Source organism: Mobula hypostoma, chromosome 2 (assembly GCF_963921235.1).
Source record: "Mobula hypostoma chromosome 2, sMobHyp1.1, whole genome shotgun sequence".
Classification (NCBI taxonomy): Eukaryota; Metazoa; Chordata; class Chondrichthyes; order Myliobatiformes; family Myliobatidae; genus Mobula; species Mobula hypostoma.
Genome location: NC_086098.1, coordinates 114,197,452 through 114,219,119, shown reverse-complemented (window position 1 = coordinate 114,219,119; position 21,668 = coordinate 114,197,452). Strand labels below are relative to the sequence as shown.

At 40.7% G+C, this 21,668-nt stretch overlaps 1 protein-coding gene across 2 annotated transcripts in view; it reads left to right on the top strand.

Annotated features, from left to right (window-relative positions):
* map3k5 (mitogen-activated protein kinase kinase kinase 5) overlaps positions 1-21,668 on the top strand; it is a 189,857-nt gene that overhangs the window by 136,121 nt on the left and 32,068 nt on the right. For both annotated transcript variants that reach the window (XM_063040440.1, XM_063040439.1), the window contains exons 21-23: positions 1,786-1,963; positions 9,467-9,635; positions 20,633-20,818. In XM_063040440.1, the coding sequence (XP_062896510.1) occupies positions 1,786-1,963; positions 9,467-9,635; positions 20,633-20,818 (533 nt within the window). The remainder of the gene's footprint in view (positions 1-1,785; positions 1,964-9,466; positions 9,636-20,632; positions 20,819-21,668) is intronic.

Here is a 21,668-nt window from a genome sequence, read left to right as displayed (position 1 = left end):
ACTTATATATATGAAGTAAATAAGACCGGGGCCCATCTTGGGTAGATTTAAAATATCTCATTATTCTATTCAAAAGAGATGGGATTGGGGTGGGTGCAGTGTGAAGGGATTTCTCCATGTTCTCTTCTGTACCAATCCAGATTAACATGTTATTAATCTCATTGCTAATTGGTCTGTTTATCTACAAACCAATAATGATGTCATTTCAAGAATAAATAACTGGTGCATATTGCTTTTAGGTGTCTTGATACTGTGAAAATTCTCCAATGTACCTTTTCTGCTTGAAATACCCTGTCCAACCATTGTCTTTATCCACTGCCCATTTAATGTGAGCGTTCAATTTGATCTATAATGTGTATTCTCAGATTTAGGAAGTCCTTAATTAATTTGGATGTGTCATCATTACAAGCTGTCTTTGAGATACAGAGATTTTTATAAAGTGTTACTTGGGGCAATACAGAAGAAAAACTTCTGTTCCTCAATCTGACCATTTTTATTTTTACTCAACATAATGATACACTCTGCTATTTCTGATTGTTTTTGTTCTTTGTATTTAAAGAAAAATCAAGTCAAGCTATTTTGCTAGAATCATTAAAAGAAAATGAATGGATGCCTCACTGATGTGTCTACAGCACACTTTTTGTTAATAAAATTTTAACACTCAGTGGCCACTTTATTAGGGATACCAGTACACCTGCTCGTTTATGCAAATCTCTAATCAGCCGGTCGTGTGGCAGAAACTCAATGCATAGAAGCATGCTGACATGGTCAAGAGGTTCATTTGTTGTACAGATCAAATATCAGAATAGGGAAGGTATGTGATCTAAGTGACTTTGACTGTGAAATAATTGTTGGTGCCAGACAGGTGGTTTGAGTATCTCAGAAACAGCTGAGTCCTAGGATTTTCATGCACAAGAGTCTCCAGAGTTTACAGATAACGGTACGAAAACCAAAAATATCCAGTGAGCTGCAGTTCTGCAGGCAGAGTGCTGCAAGCTGACAAGAAGGTGACAGTAGCTCAAATAATCACACGTTACAACAGTGATGTGCAGAAGTGTATCTCTGAACACACAACGTGTCAAACCTTGAAGTGGACGGGCTAGAACAGCAAAAGACCATGGAACATACACTGAGTGGCCACTTTATTAGGTGCCTCCTTAACCTAATAAAGTTGCCATTGAGTGTATTGTATTGTGCAGTTGTTAGCCTGTGAAATCAATGCAAATAACTAAAGAAATGAAATGATAATAGATTCATTTAAAACACTTAAATCTTACATTCATTTACATTTACAAACAAAAATTGGCAAGCCTATTGAAATGAATGGGGCCACATTAAATATGTCGATTCTGGTTGGCATCAAGGGGAGAGGCAAATGAGAAGTTTATTCAGTTCTTCAGCTAAGAATGTTACATTTGCTGGAACCATCCATGCTGCTATTTAAATGTACTGACATACAAGTCTGGAATGTGCTGATGAGCACATGAAAGCTAAGTAACAATTGTCTACCAGAATTATCAGCTAGCCCTCAATGTGATCCAGCCCAACGCTTGATCAGAAAGTTTTAATATCAGGTTTCAGTTTAATCCCATAGTGTAAGGAATAGAATTCCAGGGACAATTATTACTATTAGTGAAGCTCAGGGGCAGCTGTGTCCTATGGAGACATGGGAATTTTCAAAGAGAAATCGTATAAATATACACGTTCTTGTGTTCTTGGAGAAGTTGAATGTTCAGCATCGCCGTAGTTTCTATTTTCTTATTTTTCTGCCTATTTCCAATACAGATTATTTTCGCAGCATATCCCTTCCCGTTCCAGTCGTTGTGGAGGAATTAAGTAGTGGCAGTGAATTTGGTTCAGTTTCACCAGATTCTGACTTGAAACAGGATCCATTCTTTTTCAAGACAAGGGCAAAATCCTGTATTGAAAAGGAGACCAAACCAACAAGACCTTTGTTACTCAGGTAAATCAACTACCTAATATTCTTGCAAAACCACTTGGGTCCACTTCAGTGCTGTTGATTTTATTTTTAAGGAGTGAGGGTAAAACTGACTGAAGATCAGTTTTTCCTTTTTATTGTTATCTTCTATTGTTTTCACTGTATCAATAACTGCTGTAAGCTGACAGTCAACATGACTGCACCTGCATTTCATCTACATTTACTAACATTGGTCAATAGTTGCCATTTTAGAGAATGCGACAAAAATGAAGCAATTTTGTTAGTGCCTGAGATTTTGCACACAACACAGCTGATGTTACAAATTTTTAGGATGACAGGGTTGAAAATCATTCAGTGATGAAATTTATTGTAACTCATTTAAAACACTTAAATCTTATATTCATTTACATTTACAAACAAAAATTGGCAAGCCTATTGAAATGAATGGGGCCACATTAAATATGTCGATTCTGGTTGGCATCCTCCTTCATTCACAAATTAATCAATTGCACTTTGCTCTTTGATCTCGTTCACCTATTCCCTCCCCTGTGCTCACTTAACCCTGTTCAACTATTGCTCCTGTGGAAGGGAGTGGTGTTGTTTTCCTAGAAAATGGTTTGTATCACAATTCTGTGTAATGCAAAGCTGAGTCACAGAACATAGAATATAGAACAGTACAGCACAGGACAGCCCCTCTGATCAACATGACAAATTAAACTCATCCCGTTTGCCTGCACATGATTCATATCCATCTGGAATCTAGATAGACACAAGCACAATAGACATTTAGATTTAGATAGATATATATATCTTGAATGCCACTATCATATATATAAATTTGCTGTCATGGAACTGACAAGAAAAAATATAAATAAATAATATTATTTGAAAAAATTAATTAATTTATTTACATTTTTCATGTAAGTTCCATGATAGCAAATTTTTATTCCATAACTGAAAATTTTAAGGTGAAATTAGTGAATTCATTAAAGGCAATTTTCCATCAGCTGAAAGGCTGTAATGTGGAGGTTACCTGGAATTCGACAGAGAGAAGCATTGCATAGTAAGTGGAGGGACAATTTTATGATTGCCTGGGTTAAAAACAATAATTCGTGACTCTCTGTAGCTGGATGCTATAAATTGTATTCTTAAATAATCCATTACTTGCCCAGTTTGCTTCTGAGTGCAGATAATCACAGTGGTAATTAGGCAAAACTGTAATCTGTTAACAGTAATTAAAAGTTTAATGAATAAGAATTCTTCACAGATTGTTCTCCTTGGCTAATAGATATTTTTTGTTTTACCATTGAGTCGGTAGATAGGCAGATAAATGCTATGTTAGCATTAATTTCTAGAGGAACAGATATAAAAGCAAGGATGTAATGCTGTTGCATTGTAAGGTATTGGTCACACCATATTTGGAGTATTATAAGCAGTTTTGGCTCCATTCCTAAGAAAAGATGTGCTGGCAGTGGAGAGGATCCAGAGGAGGTTTACAGGAATGATCCTCAGGAATGAAATGCTCTTCATACATCCAAACATATAAGGAGTGTTTGATGGTTCTGGACCGATACTCATGGGTAGTTTAGAAGAATGTTGGGGGGGGAAGATTGCGGGAATCTCATTGAAACTTACCATATCAACTGGGTAGAGTAGATGTGCAGAATGTGTTTCAAATAGAGGGAGAGTCTAGAACCAGAAAGCACAGTCTCAGGACTATCTTTTAGAACAGAGATGAGGAGGAATTTCTTAAGCCAGAGGGTGGTGAATCTGTGGAATTCATTGCCACAGACGGCTGTGAAGGCCAAGTCATTGGGTATATTTAAAGCAAAGGTTGATATGTTCTTTATTAGTAAGCATGTCAAAGTTTACCGGGAGAAGTCAAGAGAATGGGGTTGAGAGAAAAAATAAATCAGCAATGATGAAATGGTGGAGCAGAGTTGATGGGTTGAGTGGCCAAATTCTGCTCCGATGTCTCGTGGTCTCATAGACTTTTACAGAAAGTCAATAGCTAGAGCATTGAACATATCAGAAATACGTTAAGTGTCTATTCATGAAAAGAGCATCATTGGCATTGCAGGCTTTTGAGATTAGATTGTAAACAGACATTACTGGATCTGTTTCAGACATGCAGAAAATCATTACCATACTCATGATTAAAATTAATGATGAATTGGATTCTTGAAAATAAGTTGGAATTAAAATTTGCAGTCACACAAATTATTTTAAATTACACAGTCTGTATTGGAGATTTATTTAACAGACCTTTAAATAACATATTTGACTTAAAAGTCCAGGCACTGACCACCTTCAGCAAGAGTGGACTTGACACTCAATGGTATCACCTTTATCAAGTCTCCCAACATTAATATCCAGAATATTACTGTTAACTAACTCAACTAGATAGTACTGGAACTGCAAGAATGAATCAGATGTAAGATATTGTATGGTGAGTGATTTGTGTCCTATCACCCCCAAGGTCTTTACACTGCCAAATCAAAAGTTTGATGGGAAACCACAAAACTGCTCATTATCAAGCAGCACAAATCATCCACCTAAACATCCATTTCCTCTACAGTCAATAGCTACTGTATACACTGCAGTTACTCAGCTAGGCTCCTCTGACAGTATCTTCCAAACTGCACTCTGCTGTCACGATCATGCAGCGAGCACGGCGTGGAACACTGTCGCCCGAAGGCCCCCCCCAAGTCACACAACATGTTGGAAATCTATTGCCTACCACTGCCCAGCAACAGTGTGGATCAGACTTCTCCAGAAGGACTGTAGCAGTTCAAAATGACAACGGATCTCAGCCTTGCCATCAAAGCCTGGAAAAAGGATGAGATCCTAAAAAAGAATATATTTGAAATGAGGGGGATGAGTAATGAATGTAAAAGAGCATTGAATAAACAATCTGCAATAATTTGTGGAAAGGAGTTCAAGTAAATGCTTTTATTTATTTATGGGACTTGACGTCACTGCAATTGTTTACTCTTGTTGTTTCTGAACTGAGAAGGAAGTTATTGAAAGGCTTCGGCAAAGCAAATGTGATCTGAGAACAGTCCTGTGGTTTCCCGGTACTGTTATTGAGAGCGGCTTTTCTCCCTTTTCTTTCATTTGTTCTTGTTCTTTTCCACGCCGGGTGACGCATCGGGCGGCAATCTTGTCATTTCTTTAGCGTTTAGCTGCTTTTTTACGAGGCCGAGTTGCTGGCTTGATGATCATCCCCGCACAGCTGGAAAGCGTGCAAGGAGCCGGCCAGATTCAAATTCAGGACCACTCGCCTCGAAGTCTGGTGCAGATGCTGCACCGCCAGCCGGCTAGTTCTTAAAATCCCAGCTGGTGTGGCAGGATTTGGACTCTGATCTCCGGGTTGGTGGTCCAGAAATCGAACTGTTTTGCAGAAATTTCATCACTTCCCCGCTTAACCCTCCATGTTAGATGAACTTCAAAATATTCATGCTATGGGAATCTAATATCAGAATTAAACCAAGTGGATTTAACATGACCCAAATGGAGAATAGCACCCCTCTTACCTTTTCCAAGCAATGTAGAATTATAAATGATCTTGAAATGTTCCTGCGACTCCTCACATCATTTCTGATGCAGTTTTATACTGCTACTAAAACTCAAACACCATAAATCCATTTTAGATACAAAAAGAAGTAGTGTAATGAATCATAATTTAATCTCTTAACTAAAGAGAATAAATTATAGCAGGGAAGCAATCCCAAGCTGATGCAGTGTCAGGGAAGGGCTGCTGGTTCTGCTGTGTGCCAACCTGTGAAACTGGCCATGCCAATCTATGGGTCTCATTTAAATGTTGACAGTGAATTAAATGAAACTCATCAGTCTGGGAAGCCAGAAGTTTATAGAACATAGAACATAGAATAGTACAGCACAGTACAGGCCCTTCAGCCCACAATGTTGTGTCGACCCTCAAACCCTGCCTCCCATATAAGCCCCCACCTTAAATTCCTCCATATACCTGTCTAGTAGTCTCTTAAACTTCACTAGTGTATCTGCCTCCACCACTGACTCAGGCAGTGCATTCCACGCACCAACCACTCTCTGCGTAAAAAACTTTCCTCTAATATCCCACTTGAGCTTCCCACCCCTTACCTTAAAGCCATGTCCTCTTGTATTGAGCAGTGGTGCCCTGGGGAAGAGATGCAGGCTATCCACTCTATCTATTCCTCTTATTATCTTGTACACCTCTATCATGTCTCCTCTCATCCTGCTTCTCTCCAAAGAGTAAAGCCCTAGCTCCCAAAACATCAACAACTCCTTTCCTCTCACAGATGCTGCTCAACCTACTGAGTTCTTCCAGCAGATTGTTGGTTACCAGTAAGTTTTTTGGTCCCACATGAAATGGAAGTTGCCAGGAGATATTTGTGAGCATGTTGCAATTGGTCCTTTAAACTTGAATTATTATTTCTCAGTTTAAATGATGCAGGAGTTACTTCCTTGGCTAATGTTGTGACTTGGCATTACAACTGCTCTTGGTAATTTGTTAAATAATTTTTAAGTCTGTGAGACCATGTTGTTAAGAGAGCCACAGAGAAACTAAAGAATCTACATTTGCGCTCTCAGGTCTTCTTCCACGGGCCTGTTAGATTTAAACAATCTCCCTCAAAAGAAAATTGGCAGGTCAGCTTTTATTTTAACTACACTCCTAAACTGTGGAACTCAGTACCTAAAATAATCAGGGATGCAGATTCAGTTGACACTTTTTAACATCAGCTCAATTTATTCAACCTTGCTTTTAATCAAGATCATTTTGTTTTTTTAAAATTTTTATGTTGCACTTTGTCCCATTATAAAGCACTTTGAACGATGTACATCATTTGCATGAAAAGTGCTGTATAAGTAAGTTATAATTATTAGGGTTCAGACTGAAAGCAGCAGGGACTGTGTATTGGCACGGACAGTGCATTCTCAGCTGGATGATGCATGATCACAATTTCTTTAGGGACCAGAGTGCTGGGAAGTTGTTGGCAGAGACCAGGAGCATCTTTGGCCCCTAAATTGCTCTTCTAGTACACATATCACCAAGTGTGAATTTCTCATGAGTGAATTCAGAATCAGAATCAGGTTTATTATTACTGGCATGTGACATGAAATTTGTTAACTTAACAGCAGCAGTTCAATGCAATACATAATATAGAAGAGAAAAAACAAATAAAATAATAAATAAATAAGTAAATCAATTACAGTACACGTATATTGAATAGATTAAAAAACGTGCAAAAATCAGAAATAAATTTGTTATATTGCTACTTTAATACTGGTTTTATGGTTGCTGGTTGTACTGGCTGGTTACTTGATTTTATTTATTGTTTATTTATTTATTTTATTTGTTGTTCTATAGTATTGAGTATGGGAGTTGCAAACTCATTTTCGCTGTATTGGTGCATGACGAATTGTACTATGCAATGACAATAAAGATATTTCATTCATTCATTTCATTCATTCAAATACTGTATATCTTTTTTAAAAAAGTGAGGTGGACCAGGTTAGATCCTCAGAGATCTTGACACCCAGGAACTTGAAGCCGCTCACTCTCTCCACTTATGATCCCTTTATGAGGATTGGTATGTTGTCCTTCGTCTTACCCTTCCTAAAGTTCACAATCAGCTCTTTTGTCTTACTGACGTTGAGTGCCAGGTTGTTGCTGTGACACCACTCCACTAGTTGGCATATCTCACTCCTGTATGCCCTGTCATCACCACCTGAGATTCTACTAACAATGGTTGTATCATCAGCAAATTTGTAGATGGTATTTGAGCTGTGCCTAGCCACACAGTCATGTGTATACAGAGAGTAGAGCAGTGGGCTAAGCACACACTCCTGAGGTGCGCCAGTGTTGATTGTCAACGAAGAGGGTATGTTATCACCAATCCGCACAGATTGTGGTCTTTTGGTTAGGAAGTCAAGGATCCAGTTGCAGAGGGAGGTACAGATTGCATCTGCTGTTGACTTATTGTGGTGACACGCAAATTGCAATGGGTCCAGGTCCTTGCCGAGGCAGGAGTTCAGTCTGGTCATGACCAACCTCTCAAAGCATTTCATCTCTGTCAATGTGAGTGCTACCAGGCGATAGTCATTAAGGCAGCACACATTATTCTTCTTTGGCACTGGTATAATTGTTGCCTTTTTGAAGCAAGTGGGAACTTCTGCCTGTACCCATGAGAGGTTGAAAATGTCTTTGAATACTCCCGCTAGTTGGTTGGCACAGGTTTTCAGAGCCTTACCAGGGACTCCATCGGGACCTCCCACCTCGTGAGGGTTCACTCTCTATAAAGACAGCCTAACATCAGCCTCTGAGACAGAGATCACGGGGTCATCAGGCGGAGCAGGGATCTTCACAGCTGTAGTTATGTTCTCTCTTTCAAAGCGGGCATAGAAGGCGTTGAGTTCACCTGGCAGTAAAACATCGCTGCCATTCATGCTACCGGTGTCCCCCGCTTTTCAAACATTCGCTTTACGAAACCTCACTGTTACGAAAGACCTACATTAGTACCCTGTTTTCGCTTTCAGAAGGTGTTTTCACTGTTACGAGAAAAAAGCAGTGCACGATAAAAAATCAGCGCCCAAAAAAATCAGCACGCGATAAAAGGCAGCGCGCGCCCCGAGCAGCCGCTCTCCCCGGATTCTCGCCGGCATTGCTTAAGCACGTGCCTGTGAGCAGCCGTTTGCAAGGTGAGTTCTATGGTATCGGAAAAGCCTAAACGAGCACGTAAAGGTGTTACACTTAGCGTAAAACTAGACATAATTAAGCGTTTCGATTGTGGTGAACGAAGTAAGGGCAAAGTGAGTTTGGCTTGTGGAAGCTGATGAACATGATGTTGAAGAGGTTTTGGCATCCCATGACCAAGAACTGACAGATGAAGAGCTGATGCAATTGGAAGAAAAAAGGATAACAATCAAAACCGAATGAGTAATGATAAAGTATGACTTTAATTTTGAAAGGGTACGTCGGTTTAGGGGATATTTGCAGGATGGTTTGAGTCCTTACAAAGAACTGTGTGATAGAAAAATGCGCGAGGCTCAGCAGTCAAGCAAACCTTCCACATCAGCCTCAGCAGACGATGAACCTCGACCTTCGACATCGAGGTGGGCAGTCATAGAAGAAGATGAGCTGCCTGCTCTAATGGAAACAGACGACGAGATGACACCCCAGTGTCCCACCACCCCAACCCCCAGGCCCAGTCCATGGACAGATACCGATTCGTGGAGAATGCAACGGTAGCCGGGAGGTTTTAAGCAGTGATAGTTCGTTTAAACACATCGAGATATCTTTGTTGACTGTACTGACCTTGGAAGCAGTTGTGCTTTTTAGCTGTAACAGGCTAAAACGAGAATATTTAATCGTATCCATTGAGAGTACTGCTGCTACTTGAGTCACGTCTAGGCTCTGTCAGGAGATTTTACATTCGTTCAGGTTACATGCGGTGATTTTTGTTTATTGTGCTGGTGTCTTCTCATTTTTTCAAATTGCTCACCTTTATTTGGTTCGATCTGCAGTATCCCGGATGATCATTTTGAAGATCACAGTGCACCACCATCACCTGAGGAGAAGGATGCTGGGTTCTTCATGCTGAAGAAAGACAGTGAGAGGAGAGCCACCTTACATCGGATTCTCTCAGAGGATCAGGACAAGGTTGTGAAAAACCTGCTTCAATCTCTGATGCAGGTAAATGCACACTTCCACAGCATACATCAAATTGTTTCTATTTTAATTTATTTTCACCTAATGTTTGGATCTTCTAAAATAAATCAGATTATTAATTGTCACCCACCTAGTCACATCTTCTCCTCCCCACCTCTTTCCATGGGTAGCACTCCCTGCATAATTCTCACCCCTATCTACCCACCCCTCCCTGATCCCTGGCACTTACCCCTGCAACTGCGGGAGGTGCATCACTCAGACTTCCATTACCATCCAGGGACCCAGAGAGGAGGAAAAGATGCACAACCGCCTCCTCCAACCTTGTCTACTGTTTTCAGTGATCCTGATGTGGCCTCCAGGCTAGGTGACCATCCCAAACTCCCAGTTGCACACCATTTCAATATCCTTCAGTCCTGATGAAGGGACTCAGCCCGAAACGTCGACTGTTTCCCCTTTTCCATAGATGCTGAGTTCCTCCAGCATTTTGTATGCGTTGCTTGGACTTTCAGCGTCTGCAGATTTCCTTGTGTTTGTGGTTTCAATATCCTCTCCCGTTCCAACACCAATGTGTCCATCCCTGCACTTCTCCACTGCCAGGGTGAGGCGCAACTACCTCGAATTCCACCTGGGTACCCTCCAATCCAGTGGCATGAACATTGAATCTTCCAGTTTCAGTCCTGCTTGACAGTGGTCTTCCGCCCCCCCCAACGCTCCGCATGCACCCTCTGATCTCCCTCCAGTCCTCCTATTTTTCTGTCTCCTTTCCCATACCCCTCCCCAGCCCCGATCAACCATTTCCATCTCCCTCACCCTCTTGTTTCCGTTTATCTACTAACCCACACATTTCACGCATTGTCTCTCACTGCCTCTCTCCCATCTGGTTCTGCATCCATCTGCCCTTCATCTCTCCCCTAATGGTATCCATTCCCTTCTTCTCAGATTCCAGCACTGGCTGGATTTGTGTACCTGCTCGTCACCTTCCAGCAGCTATCTGCACCAACAACCCCTCCCCCTCACCAGGCTTTATCTGCCTTTGCTCTCTGTCCCCCACCCTCCTCTGTCTCTTAACTCCATCTCCACTCCCCCCCCCCACCACCACCCTCTGACTGTCTGCCTATTATCCTTAATCTTTCTCCAGTACACCAATAACCTTCAGGCCCACGTCTTATCCTTCCCCTGCTCTTCAGTATACTGTGTATCTTTCCTCTCCACTCTCAGTACCAGTGCAGGATCTCAGACTGAAATGTCAATAATTCCTTCTCCCCGACAGAGGCTGTTTGACTTCTCACTCCCACCACCCTTCCCTCCTCCCTCACTAGAAATTCCAATGACAGCCAAAATTCATTCGTCACTTCAAAATCAGTCAGGGTCTAGAGAACGGTGTCAAATTGTCCCAATGTCCTTATATTTTATTGGCATATGTACTGGCTAGTATGTCCATACTTTAGATTTTGTTTTAGACCATATGATATAGGAGCAGAATTAGGCCATTGGGCCTATCAATTCTGCTCCACTATTTCATCATGCCTGATCCAATTTTCCCTCTCAGCCCGCCTCTCCTCCCCCCACCATGTACCTTCATGCCCTGACCAATCAAGAATCTTTCAACCTCTGCCTTAAATATACATAAAGACTTGGCCTCCACAGCTACCTGTGGCAAAAAATTCCACAGATTCACCATACTCTGGCGTAAGAAATTCTTCCTCATCACCATTTTAAAATGACACCCCTCTATTCTGAGCTGTGACCTCTACTCTTAGACTCTCCTACCATAGCAAACATCCTGCCCACATTCATTCCATCAAGGCCTTTCACCATTCAGTAGATTTCAATTATGTCACCTCTCATTATTCTGAATTCAAGTGAATACAAACCCAGAGCCATCAAACACTCTTCATATGACAAGCTGTTCAATCTTGGAATTATTTTTGTGGACTTCCTTTGAAGCCTCTCCAGTTTCAGCACATTCTTTAGGGTAAGGTGCCCCAAACTGCTCACAATACTCCAAGTGAGGCCTTGCTAGTGCTTTATAAAGCCTCAACATTACATCCTTTCTTTTATATTCCAGTCTTCTGGAAATGAATGCGAACATCGCATTTGACTTCCACACCACAGGTTCAGCCTGCAAATTAACCTTTAGGGAATCCTGCACAAGGATTCCCAAGTCCCTTTGTGCCTCAGATTTTTGTATTTTCTCTCCATTTAGAAAATGGTCAATCTTTTCATTTCTTCTACCAATGTGCACGACCATACACTTCCAGACACTGTATTCCATCTGCCACTTCTTTGCCCATTCTCCTAATCTGTCTAAGTCCTTCAGTAGCCTCTCTACTTCCTCAAAACTACCCACCCTCCACTTTTCTTTTTATTGTCTGCAAACTTTGCAACAAAGCCATCAATTCCATCATCCAAATCATTGACATATAGTATGAAAAGAATTGGTCTCAACACACCCCCTGTGGAACACCAATAGTCATCAGCAGCTGACCAGAAAAACTGCCCTTTATTCCCAGTCTTTGCCTCCTGCCAATTAGGCAATGCTCTATCCTTGCTAGTATTTTTATTTGTTTTGATGTTGGCTGTTGACTCTTCAACACTCCCTGTTTGTGGAAGGCTTACTGGACTATCTGGAATGGGTGGATAATCTTAGATTAAAAGATCAGACTGGCTACAGGATCTTCACAGGGTGGAGTGCAATGTTGCCTTTTGTGGAACTAGGAGTCACTGTTTAAAAATGAACGATCGCTCATTTATCGCAGGTGGGGCAGATTTATTTTTCTCTCAGGAAGTTCCTTAAATTACAATGGATGCAAAGTCTTTGAATATTTTTATGCCGGAAATAATTGATCTGATAAGCAAGGGTTGAAAGGTTACCCAGACAGGCGTGAAGGAAGAGCTGAGGCTGAGATCAGATTGGCTATGATTTTGTTGAATGGTGGATGGTGGCTTGGGAGGCTAATCCACTACCACCTCCTTTGGAGCAGGGTATAGGAGCAAGTAACGAATACTCAACCTGCCCTCTATTCAACATGATTGTTGTTGATCTTCCTCCTCAGCCCCATTTTCTTGATTTTAGCCAGGGGAAACCTCCTCCTCACTTACACCCCATCAAACTGTTTAAGAAATTTACAGAGAGGTCACCTCCCATTCTACAGAGCTAAGTAACCAAGGCCTAGCCTACTCTATCTCTGCACAGAGAAAATTTCACCAACCCAGGAACTAGTCTGGTGAACCATTATTTACAATGAGGGCATAGCCAGCAGTTAACTAAAGAGCTATTTTAAGAACTGACATTCCTAATAACCTCTCTCCAAGTTATGTTGTTGACAGTAAGTATTAGACAAGAGCTGGGAAAGTTGCCAGGTCATCACATGCAGGACATCAATATAGCTGCTGTTCCACATGTTTGTCACATGCTTTTAATTCAAACTCAGCAAACTGATAACAGGAAAATCCTGGTACTTGTACAACAACAGTATTAAAAGGGATTATGCAGTGGGTCCCAGTTATTACATACACCCTTGATCCTGTTTCAACATAACAAATTTATTACTCGTTACAAATTGATTACAGCATAACCTTTGAGCAATGTCATCAGAAATTTAGAACAAATAAATTTGGAATTGTTTTCTTTTTTTAACTCTCTGAAGTCAGTTATTTTAAATCTAATTTTTTTGAATAGTTCGATATATATTGTCATCACTGCTAACAATGTAGGATTTATTTAAGGGATCCCACGTGGAAGCACAGTAAGGCCAGATCTCAATATTAAAGACAACCTGAAGGAGATCCCAGAGATTTAGATTGTTTAATTCTGTTTGGACGTTCAATTAAACTTTGTTGGGAACCAAAGTTATTCAAGCTCCTCACTTATAAAAAAGGTTCATCTGACCAGTTGCAAAAGTATTAACTTTCAATCGACCACTACTACAAACGTTTGTTCAAGTTGTTATAAAGTCCCCTGTCCATTCATCACTTACTGTGAATACTCGCACTTAATCTGTGCTCAGCTTTCATTCACAGAGTATGAATCCATTTTCAGAGGTGCACTAAAATTTATCTCTGCCTATTTCACCTCCACATCAAATTTGGCTTCTTCTGAAAACGTAGTCAGATTTGCTCCTCCTTGTTTATTTGCATTGTCTTGGCACTGATCATCATGACACCCTCCTACCGTGACAACCTACTCTCTTACAAAGCTACCATTTGGCCAAGTAAATTTTAGTGCATTTCAGAAGCTGAACACCCTTTCTGTGTTTGCCAGTTAGTCAGTTTGTTCCTTGTGTCAAATGTCTTGTAAATCCAGACAAACACAGAAAATAAGAATAAAAATAGCAGTGGGGCGAAAAAAACGAATGGCCCTTTGACCTGTCCAGAGATATCACTGAGAAAGATATCTTCCAACCACAAACATTCTCTGATCTTCCGGGAGAAACAAAACCCACTAAAATTGATAATAAGAAAAATATTCCGCCAATAGCCAGTAAGGTGCACTTTCAGGCAAAGCTGGGAACCTGTTCATTTCCATTCCTGCAAATTCATTTTTGATGCTTCAGGGAACAGAGTGAAAGTAAGTGATCTCTACTCTGTTCCAGCGCTTGCAATCTTGACATGCCTAACCCACAACTTTACTCCCTTTTTTCTATTCTTTCTAAACAACTTAACTCAAAATAATCTTCAGAGACAGAGTCCATATCTATCATTATTATAAATGAAATTCAAGAAGACATCCTTAGTCAAGTGTTTCTAAATTTTAAAAGTCCAGTTCCCTAAGCATGCAGTACAATGCTGACTTTGTCACTGAGCTATCAGCCCTTCTCTGAACCTTTCCCAGGAGCCTCCATATCATTCAAAGATTAAGAGGATTGAAATGCATGTTAATCTACATGAAGCCTAACTGAGACTTTATCCGAGGGGATAATCTCTTTCAGTGCATCCTCCTACTTCATTTTGACTTGAGTAAGAAATAAAAGCACGAGTAGGCCATAAAACTGCTGGAGCCTGCCCCACCATTCATTAAATCTCTTTGTCTATCTTTTACCTTGCCCATTTTGCCACCAATCCCCCAGAAGAGCATTTGTTTTTGCTTGGCCTTACTGACGGTAAAACTTAATTTATTTACATTTGTTTCACCCAGCTCCCTTTCCAGATCAATAGTCAAAGGCTTTAAACCCTCTCTGGTGTTATACTGGTTTTATCTTTGCTCACAAACTTTTCATGAGGTAAATCTGTTACATAGCTTGTGCTACCTGCAGCCTTTTTTCCTCAAAATGTTGATATGATATATTCCACCCATAGAAATTATGTTGTTATTGAGACCAAACATTTCTTTGGTGCTAATGTGTTTAGGCTAAAGCTCGCCTGCTGTAGAATACTTATCAAGGTGCTTCATGGACCCTCCACACTAACAAGATCTCACACATTATCCACATATGTTGACTGATGCTGGCATCATTGTGAACCTAACCTATCCTCAGTGCAGTAAGTGGGAGCAAATAGCAGGAGTGATGTGCACAGCATGAACCGTATCTTCCAGTTCCTATAACAGAGCTTAAAATGGAGTCACATGCCCCTGCCAGAACATTTACAAATAGTTTACCCCGAAAAATATGTTAGAAATTCTTTCTAACCTCTTATCTTGCTCGATAACCAATACTCAGATATGTCTTCACCTTGCGTAAATTTGTTTGGTGCTTTGCAAAATGCCTGATAGGCAGAAACACAGCACCATAATTAGAAGTTTACAAACAAAGCCAATAAAAATTGCACACAAGTACCAAAGTTCTGTCTGTGCTAAAGGATTGTAAAGTTATACTCCCTATTCGCCCATCCCACTTTCATCTGCTTGTCAATTCAATCACCATCACCTTGTGAGGAGATGCGTTACTCACCCAACAAGCAGTCTGCTGGAGGAACTCCTCAGGTTAAGCAGCATCTGCATGGGGGAAAGAATTACTAACAATTTGTTCCAAAATGTAGAGAATTCCTTTACCCCACAGATCTGCTCAACCTGCTGAGTTCTTCTGGTAGAATATTTGTTGCTCCACATTCTGACATCTGCAGTTCTTGTGTCACTATCACTCACCCAAGCTCATGGTGTTTAAGTAAGACCAAGATTTATTGTATGTACTGAATCCCCAAAGTGTACAGGCATGCCAATACTCCAGTCGAATCTAGTAAAATCACTAGTAAAAGGCATTGTAATGTGTCCTGCCAGAGGGTTTTGGCCCCAAATGTTGACTGTACTCTTTTCCTCTTCTCCGTGGATTGTCACCTTGTCGCGGTGGAGAAGCTTGTGTGGTCCTGAGATCCCGAGAGCGATGCCGTCTGGAGCTATGCTCCCGGTAGGGTCACCCATGGCGGTAAGGTCGAGGGTGAGGCCCCTGACAAAGAACAATCCAACCAAGACCTCAACGGTGGAATAGGCATCTCAAATCCAAAACGAAGATATCCACGAGTTCCCTCATCGAGTTCCAATACGCAGATGACAACAGCGTTGCAGCTCTTTCAGAAAACCACCTACAACAGATTCTGATTGTCTTCAACCGTACATACACAAAACTTGGACTTACCAGCAATTCCAAGAAGACTCAGATCATCTATCAACTGTCGTCAATTGAGACAAATCGGATAGAACTATCAATTCAACTTGGCGAAACAACCCTGGAAAACGTGGACCACTCTCCGTATCTTGGAAGCCACCTCTCCTCCAATGTCGACCTTCATGACAAGATCCAACATCGTCTTAAGTCCGCTGGAACAGCTTTTGGACGTCTCTGAACAAGAGTCTTTCACGATCATGACATCTGAACAGACACCAAAAGGTTAGTGTACAAAGCAGTGGTAATCCCAATGCTCCTGTATGCATCGGAAACCTGGACAACATACCGACGACATCTGAAGGCACTTGAAAAGTTCCATCAACGCTGTCTTCGAAACATCTTAAATATCAGCTGGGAAGATAGAAGAACCAACGTCAGTGTGCTAAATGAAGCAAAAACAACAAGCATTGAAGCCTACGTCATCAAGAACCAACTAAGATGGAGTGGTCATGTTGTTCGGATGAAAGACGAACGTCTGCCAAAACAAATCTTCTACTCCCAGCTTAAAGAAGGCAAACGTAAAAGAGGCGGACAACAGAAGGGATTCAAAGACGTCTTAAAAGCCAACATGAAGAAGTGTAACATCGACATCAACAATTGGGAAACCAATGCCAAGGACAGGAAACTCTGGCAAGCCGTCATCCGAAAAGGAACAGCAACTTTCGAAGCCAACAGATATGCAGAATTAGAAGAAAAGAGAAGAAAATGGAAAGAGAGGGAGCAACAACCAAAGCCCGATCTGCCATCTGGGACTACCTGTCCTGAATGCGGAAGAACTTTCAGAGCCAAGATTGGACTCGTAAGCCACTTGAGAGCCCATAAGTAGATCAACAGAATGAAGACCATCATCCTCGACCTCGAGGGATAGCCATGACGACTCTTTTCCTAGATGCTGCCTGGCCTGCTGAGTTCCTCCAGCATTTTGTGTGTGTTGCTCGGATTTCCAGCATCTGCAGGTTTTCTCTTGATTATCATGTATCTTGCTGTTTGCCCAGCAAGGACCACTAAACCAACTGGCATATGAATCCAAGTCTCCCATTCACTTATTAATTGAAATTAGTTAGGCAATTCACAACAGAGTCCAGGTAATTTGGATCTGCAGCATCTGCTGGTTTTGATTTTCATTTAGTCTAGGTAGTAAACCCAAAAACAGCAAGTTGACAGAGATAGTTCCAAGCTTCCACTGGCAGATATATCACCTTAAAACTATCCATATGTGAATATGTGATGCTGGAAATCCACAGCAGCACACACAAAATGCTGGAAGAATTCAGCAGGCCAGGCAACATCTATGGAAATGAACAAGCATTTGATGTTTCAGGCCAAGGTTCTTCTTCAGAACTGGACCCTTAAGGACTCATCTTCAAATGTGAACATAGTTTGGTTTGGTAACTGGGATAATTTTTTGATTTGTACAATATGTGGAACGGATTTTCCTTTCCAAGTTGGTTAACTTATTTTTTTAAAGTAGGTATCAACCTCAGAGAAGATCTGCCCCCAAGAGAGGTTCCCATACCCAACAGCAGTTTCTGTCCACCAGTTAATCCACAGAAAATCAGATTAGCCTGCTTTAAAGACATGCAATATTCCCCAAGTGCTTTTCCTCTGAACACCACAGGAAATTCTGGCCCTATAAATGCACATCCTTGCTTGTTGTCACTCAACTTCACTCACCCCCGACACCGAACAGATTCCACAACCTACGTACTCACTGTAAACGACTCACCAACTTATTTTCTTGAATTAGTTGCTTATTTATTATTATTATTTGGTTTTTGTTTACCTTTTTTGCATTTGCACAATTTGTTGTCTTTTGCACATTGGTTGTTTGACACTGTCATGTGCAGTTTTTCATTGATTCTATTGTACTTCTTTGTACTTATTGTAAATGTCTGCAAGAAAATGAATCTCAGGGTAGTACAGTGGATTCTAGTTAACTGGGACACATCAGAACTAGTACATTTTTGGCCTAATTAAGTGGCTACACCAATTAGCTGATGTTCCATGGAAACAGTTTAAAAAATATAAAAAAGACAAACTGAGTAACAAATTATGTTTAAATGAAATGTGGAACAAATTAAAACACTAGCAATGCTACTAAAGCTGTGTATCAGTTTCTGAAACTTATTGATGGAGGTATTCATCCAATGTACGCTGTTATGTTCTTTTGATTGATTGTAAATGAACAAAATCAGTGCAGACTCCTAGTACAGTTAATGGACTGCCTTCATACAATATGATCGACGATTGCATCTTCCAAATCTTCATTTTCATTTTAACATTCAAGATGATTGTCAACACCTTCAAATTCCTCGGAGTTCCTAATTTGTTGAAGTTATGAAATAGCTTCATTCTCACTCATAGCAGTTTCTCGCATCTCCATGCCTGAATGTTTAAAACTGTAGTGAGTAGAACAGTTCTGGGTTGTTGTGCTGTTTATTTCCACAAATATCAGTGACAAAAAAATCGCTGCTTTTTTGAAGACAAACATGTACAACTGACACTATTTTAAAACCGATCACTCTAAGCACAGTGTAGTGTCTAAAGGCCACACAAGCATGCATCTGACACTAGTTAGAAACTGTTCGGCAACAGTTTCATTTACGTGGCATACTGTCCCAAATAAACGAAGGGAACCCTGACAAGTTTCTGGATTACAAACCCCATTTCCAGAAAAGTTGGGATATTTTCCAAAATGCAATAAAAACAAAAATCTGTGATATGTTAATTCACGTGAACCTTTATTTAACTGACAAAAGTACAAAGAAAAGATTTTCAATAGTTTTACTGACCAACTTAATCGTATTTTGTAAATATACACAAATTTAGAATTTGATGGCTGCAACACACTCAACAAAAGTTGGGAGAGGCATGTTTACCATTGTGTTACATCACCTTTCCTTTTAATAACACTTCTTAATCGCTTTGGAACTGAGGTTACTAATTGTAGTAGATTTGCAGTTGGAAATTTTGTCCATTCTTGCTTGATATAAGACTTCAGCTGCTCAACAGTCCGTGGTCTCCGTTGTCTGATTCTCCTCTTCATGATGCGCCATACATTTTCAATAGGAGATAGATCTGGACTGGCAGCAGGCCAGTCAAGCACACGCACTCTGTGTCTACAAAGCCACGCTGTTGTAGCCCGTGCAGAATGTGCTCTGGCATTGTCCTGCTGAAATAAGCAAGGACGTCCCGGGAAGAGACGTCGCCTTGATGGCAACATATCTCTCTAAAATCCTAATATACGCCTCAGAGTCAATGGTACCTTCACATACATGCAACTCACCCATGCCGTGGGCACTGATGCACCCCCATACCATCACAGATGCTGGCTTTTGCACTTTTCGCTGATAACAATCTGGATGGTCATTTTCATCTTTGGCACGGAGAACTCGACACCCATTTTTTCCGAAGGCTAGCTGAAATGTGGACTCATCTGATCACAGCACATGGTTCAACAGTCTTTCGGTCCATCTGAGATGAACTCGGTCCCAGAGAACTCGCCGGTGTTCCTGCACAGAGTTGATGTATGGCTTCCTCCTTGCATAATACAGTTTCAAGTTGCATTTCTGGATGCAGTGACAGACTGTGTTGAGTGACAATGGTTTTCCAAGGTACTCCCGAGCCCAGGTGGCTATAATTGTCACAGTAGCATGACAGTTTCTTAGGCAGTGCCACCTGAGGGCTCGAAGATCACGCGCATTCAACAGTGGTTTCCGACCTTGCCCTTTACGCACTGAGATGTCTCTGAATTCTCTGAATCTTTTCACAATATTATGTACTGTAGATGTTGAAAGACTCAAATTCTCTGCAATCTTGCTTTGAGAAATGTTCCTTTTGAACTGACTAACAATTCTCTCACGAATTTTGGCACAAAGGGGTGAGCCACAACCCATCCTTGCTTGCAAAGACTGAGCCTTTGGCTACTTTTATACCTAGTCATGATACCTCGCCTGCTACCAATTAGCCTGCTTAATGCGGAGTCTTCCAAACCGGTGTTACTTGAATATTCTGTGCACTTTTCAATCTTATTTTAACTCTGTCCCAACTTTTGTTCAGTGTGTTGCAGCCATCAAATACTAAATTTGTGTATATTTACAAAATACAATTAAGTTGGTCAGTAAAACTATTGAAAATCTTTTCTTTGTACTTTCGTCAGTTAAATAAAGATTCACGTGAATTAACATATCACAGATTTTTGTTTTATTGCATTTTGGAAAATATCCCAACTTTTCTGGAAATGGGTTTGTAGTTTTTGTTCTTTAAGAGTTATCCCAAGTAAGCGGCTGCCCTGATTAACTGGAATCCACTATTTATGGTGACACATGTGTACCTATACTTTGATAATAAATTTACTTTGAACTTTGTTAAATTTTAGAAGGCTAATAAATACTTCCTGCATGTTTTCTTTATTTGTAGGGTTCTGAAGAACCAAAACTGAAATCGGAGCATATCTGCACACTTGTTGTTAGTTTAAGAGAGTTTGTGAGATCAACTGATCGCAAAATTATCTCAGCCACACTTTCCAAGCTGAAGTTGGAGCTGGACTTTGACAATCATGCCATTAATCAAATTCAGGTGGTGCTGTTTGGTTTCCAAGAAGCTGTAAGTTGAAATATATTTATTTCAGTGTGAATTTTTTTCTGGAAAAAGTCCTTGTGTCTGCTGGCTGTGAAATGATCTTGACCTGTCCCGCTCTGATTGCTGGTAGACATGAGTTTACAGAACTCTGCCAACTGTGCAACCTTTAACCTGAGACTGGGTGGTCAAAGAAGGGGACACTCCTGCAATGGTGTAATGACCATGCTTTTTCATGATAATGATCAAGTGCTGAAGTATTCTTCAGTACAACTGAGGTTTATGCAGTCTTAAAAATGTGCAAGTATACTCCAGATGAAACCATACAATTCAGTAGTCCAAACATTAGTATATGATTTGCTACATGCCCAGCAGCAACCACCACATCCTTTGGGGTATTAGACTGCTATGCTTTGTGAATACAAGCCTCCTATTCTTTTATTTTTTGGCCAGCCCTTGACGGAGTGCTGGGTAATAAAGATTTGAAAACAAGATACTGGCTAAATTTTAATTTTGTTTCAGATTTTCAGCATCTGCAGGTATCACATTTCATTTATTCAGGACAACCAATCTAATTCAGGAAGCTGGCAGAAATTTCAAGTTTCAGTTTCCCAAATGTTTTCCTTGAATGTCCAAAACATGAAGGGTTATGTTTCCTAGAAATAATGTTCCCAGCAAGAACACTGAGACAGAAATTATTTCTTTCTTTTTAAATATGCTTTTAAGTTATTTTCATGGTGGAGATGCGTCTCTACCAAAGGAGGTGTAATACACTCCTGCCCTCCACTAGCCTGCAGGTCAGCCTTAGGCAAAGTGTAGCACCTGCTTAGCCCTCCCCCCCCCCCCCCCGATCAAGGTCACATGAATCCATGGGTGG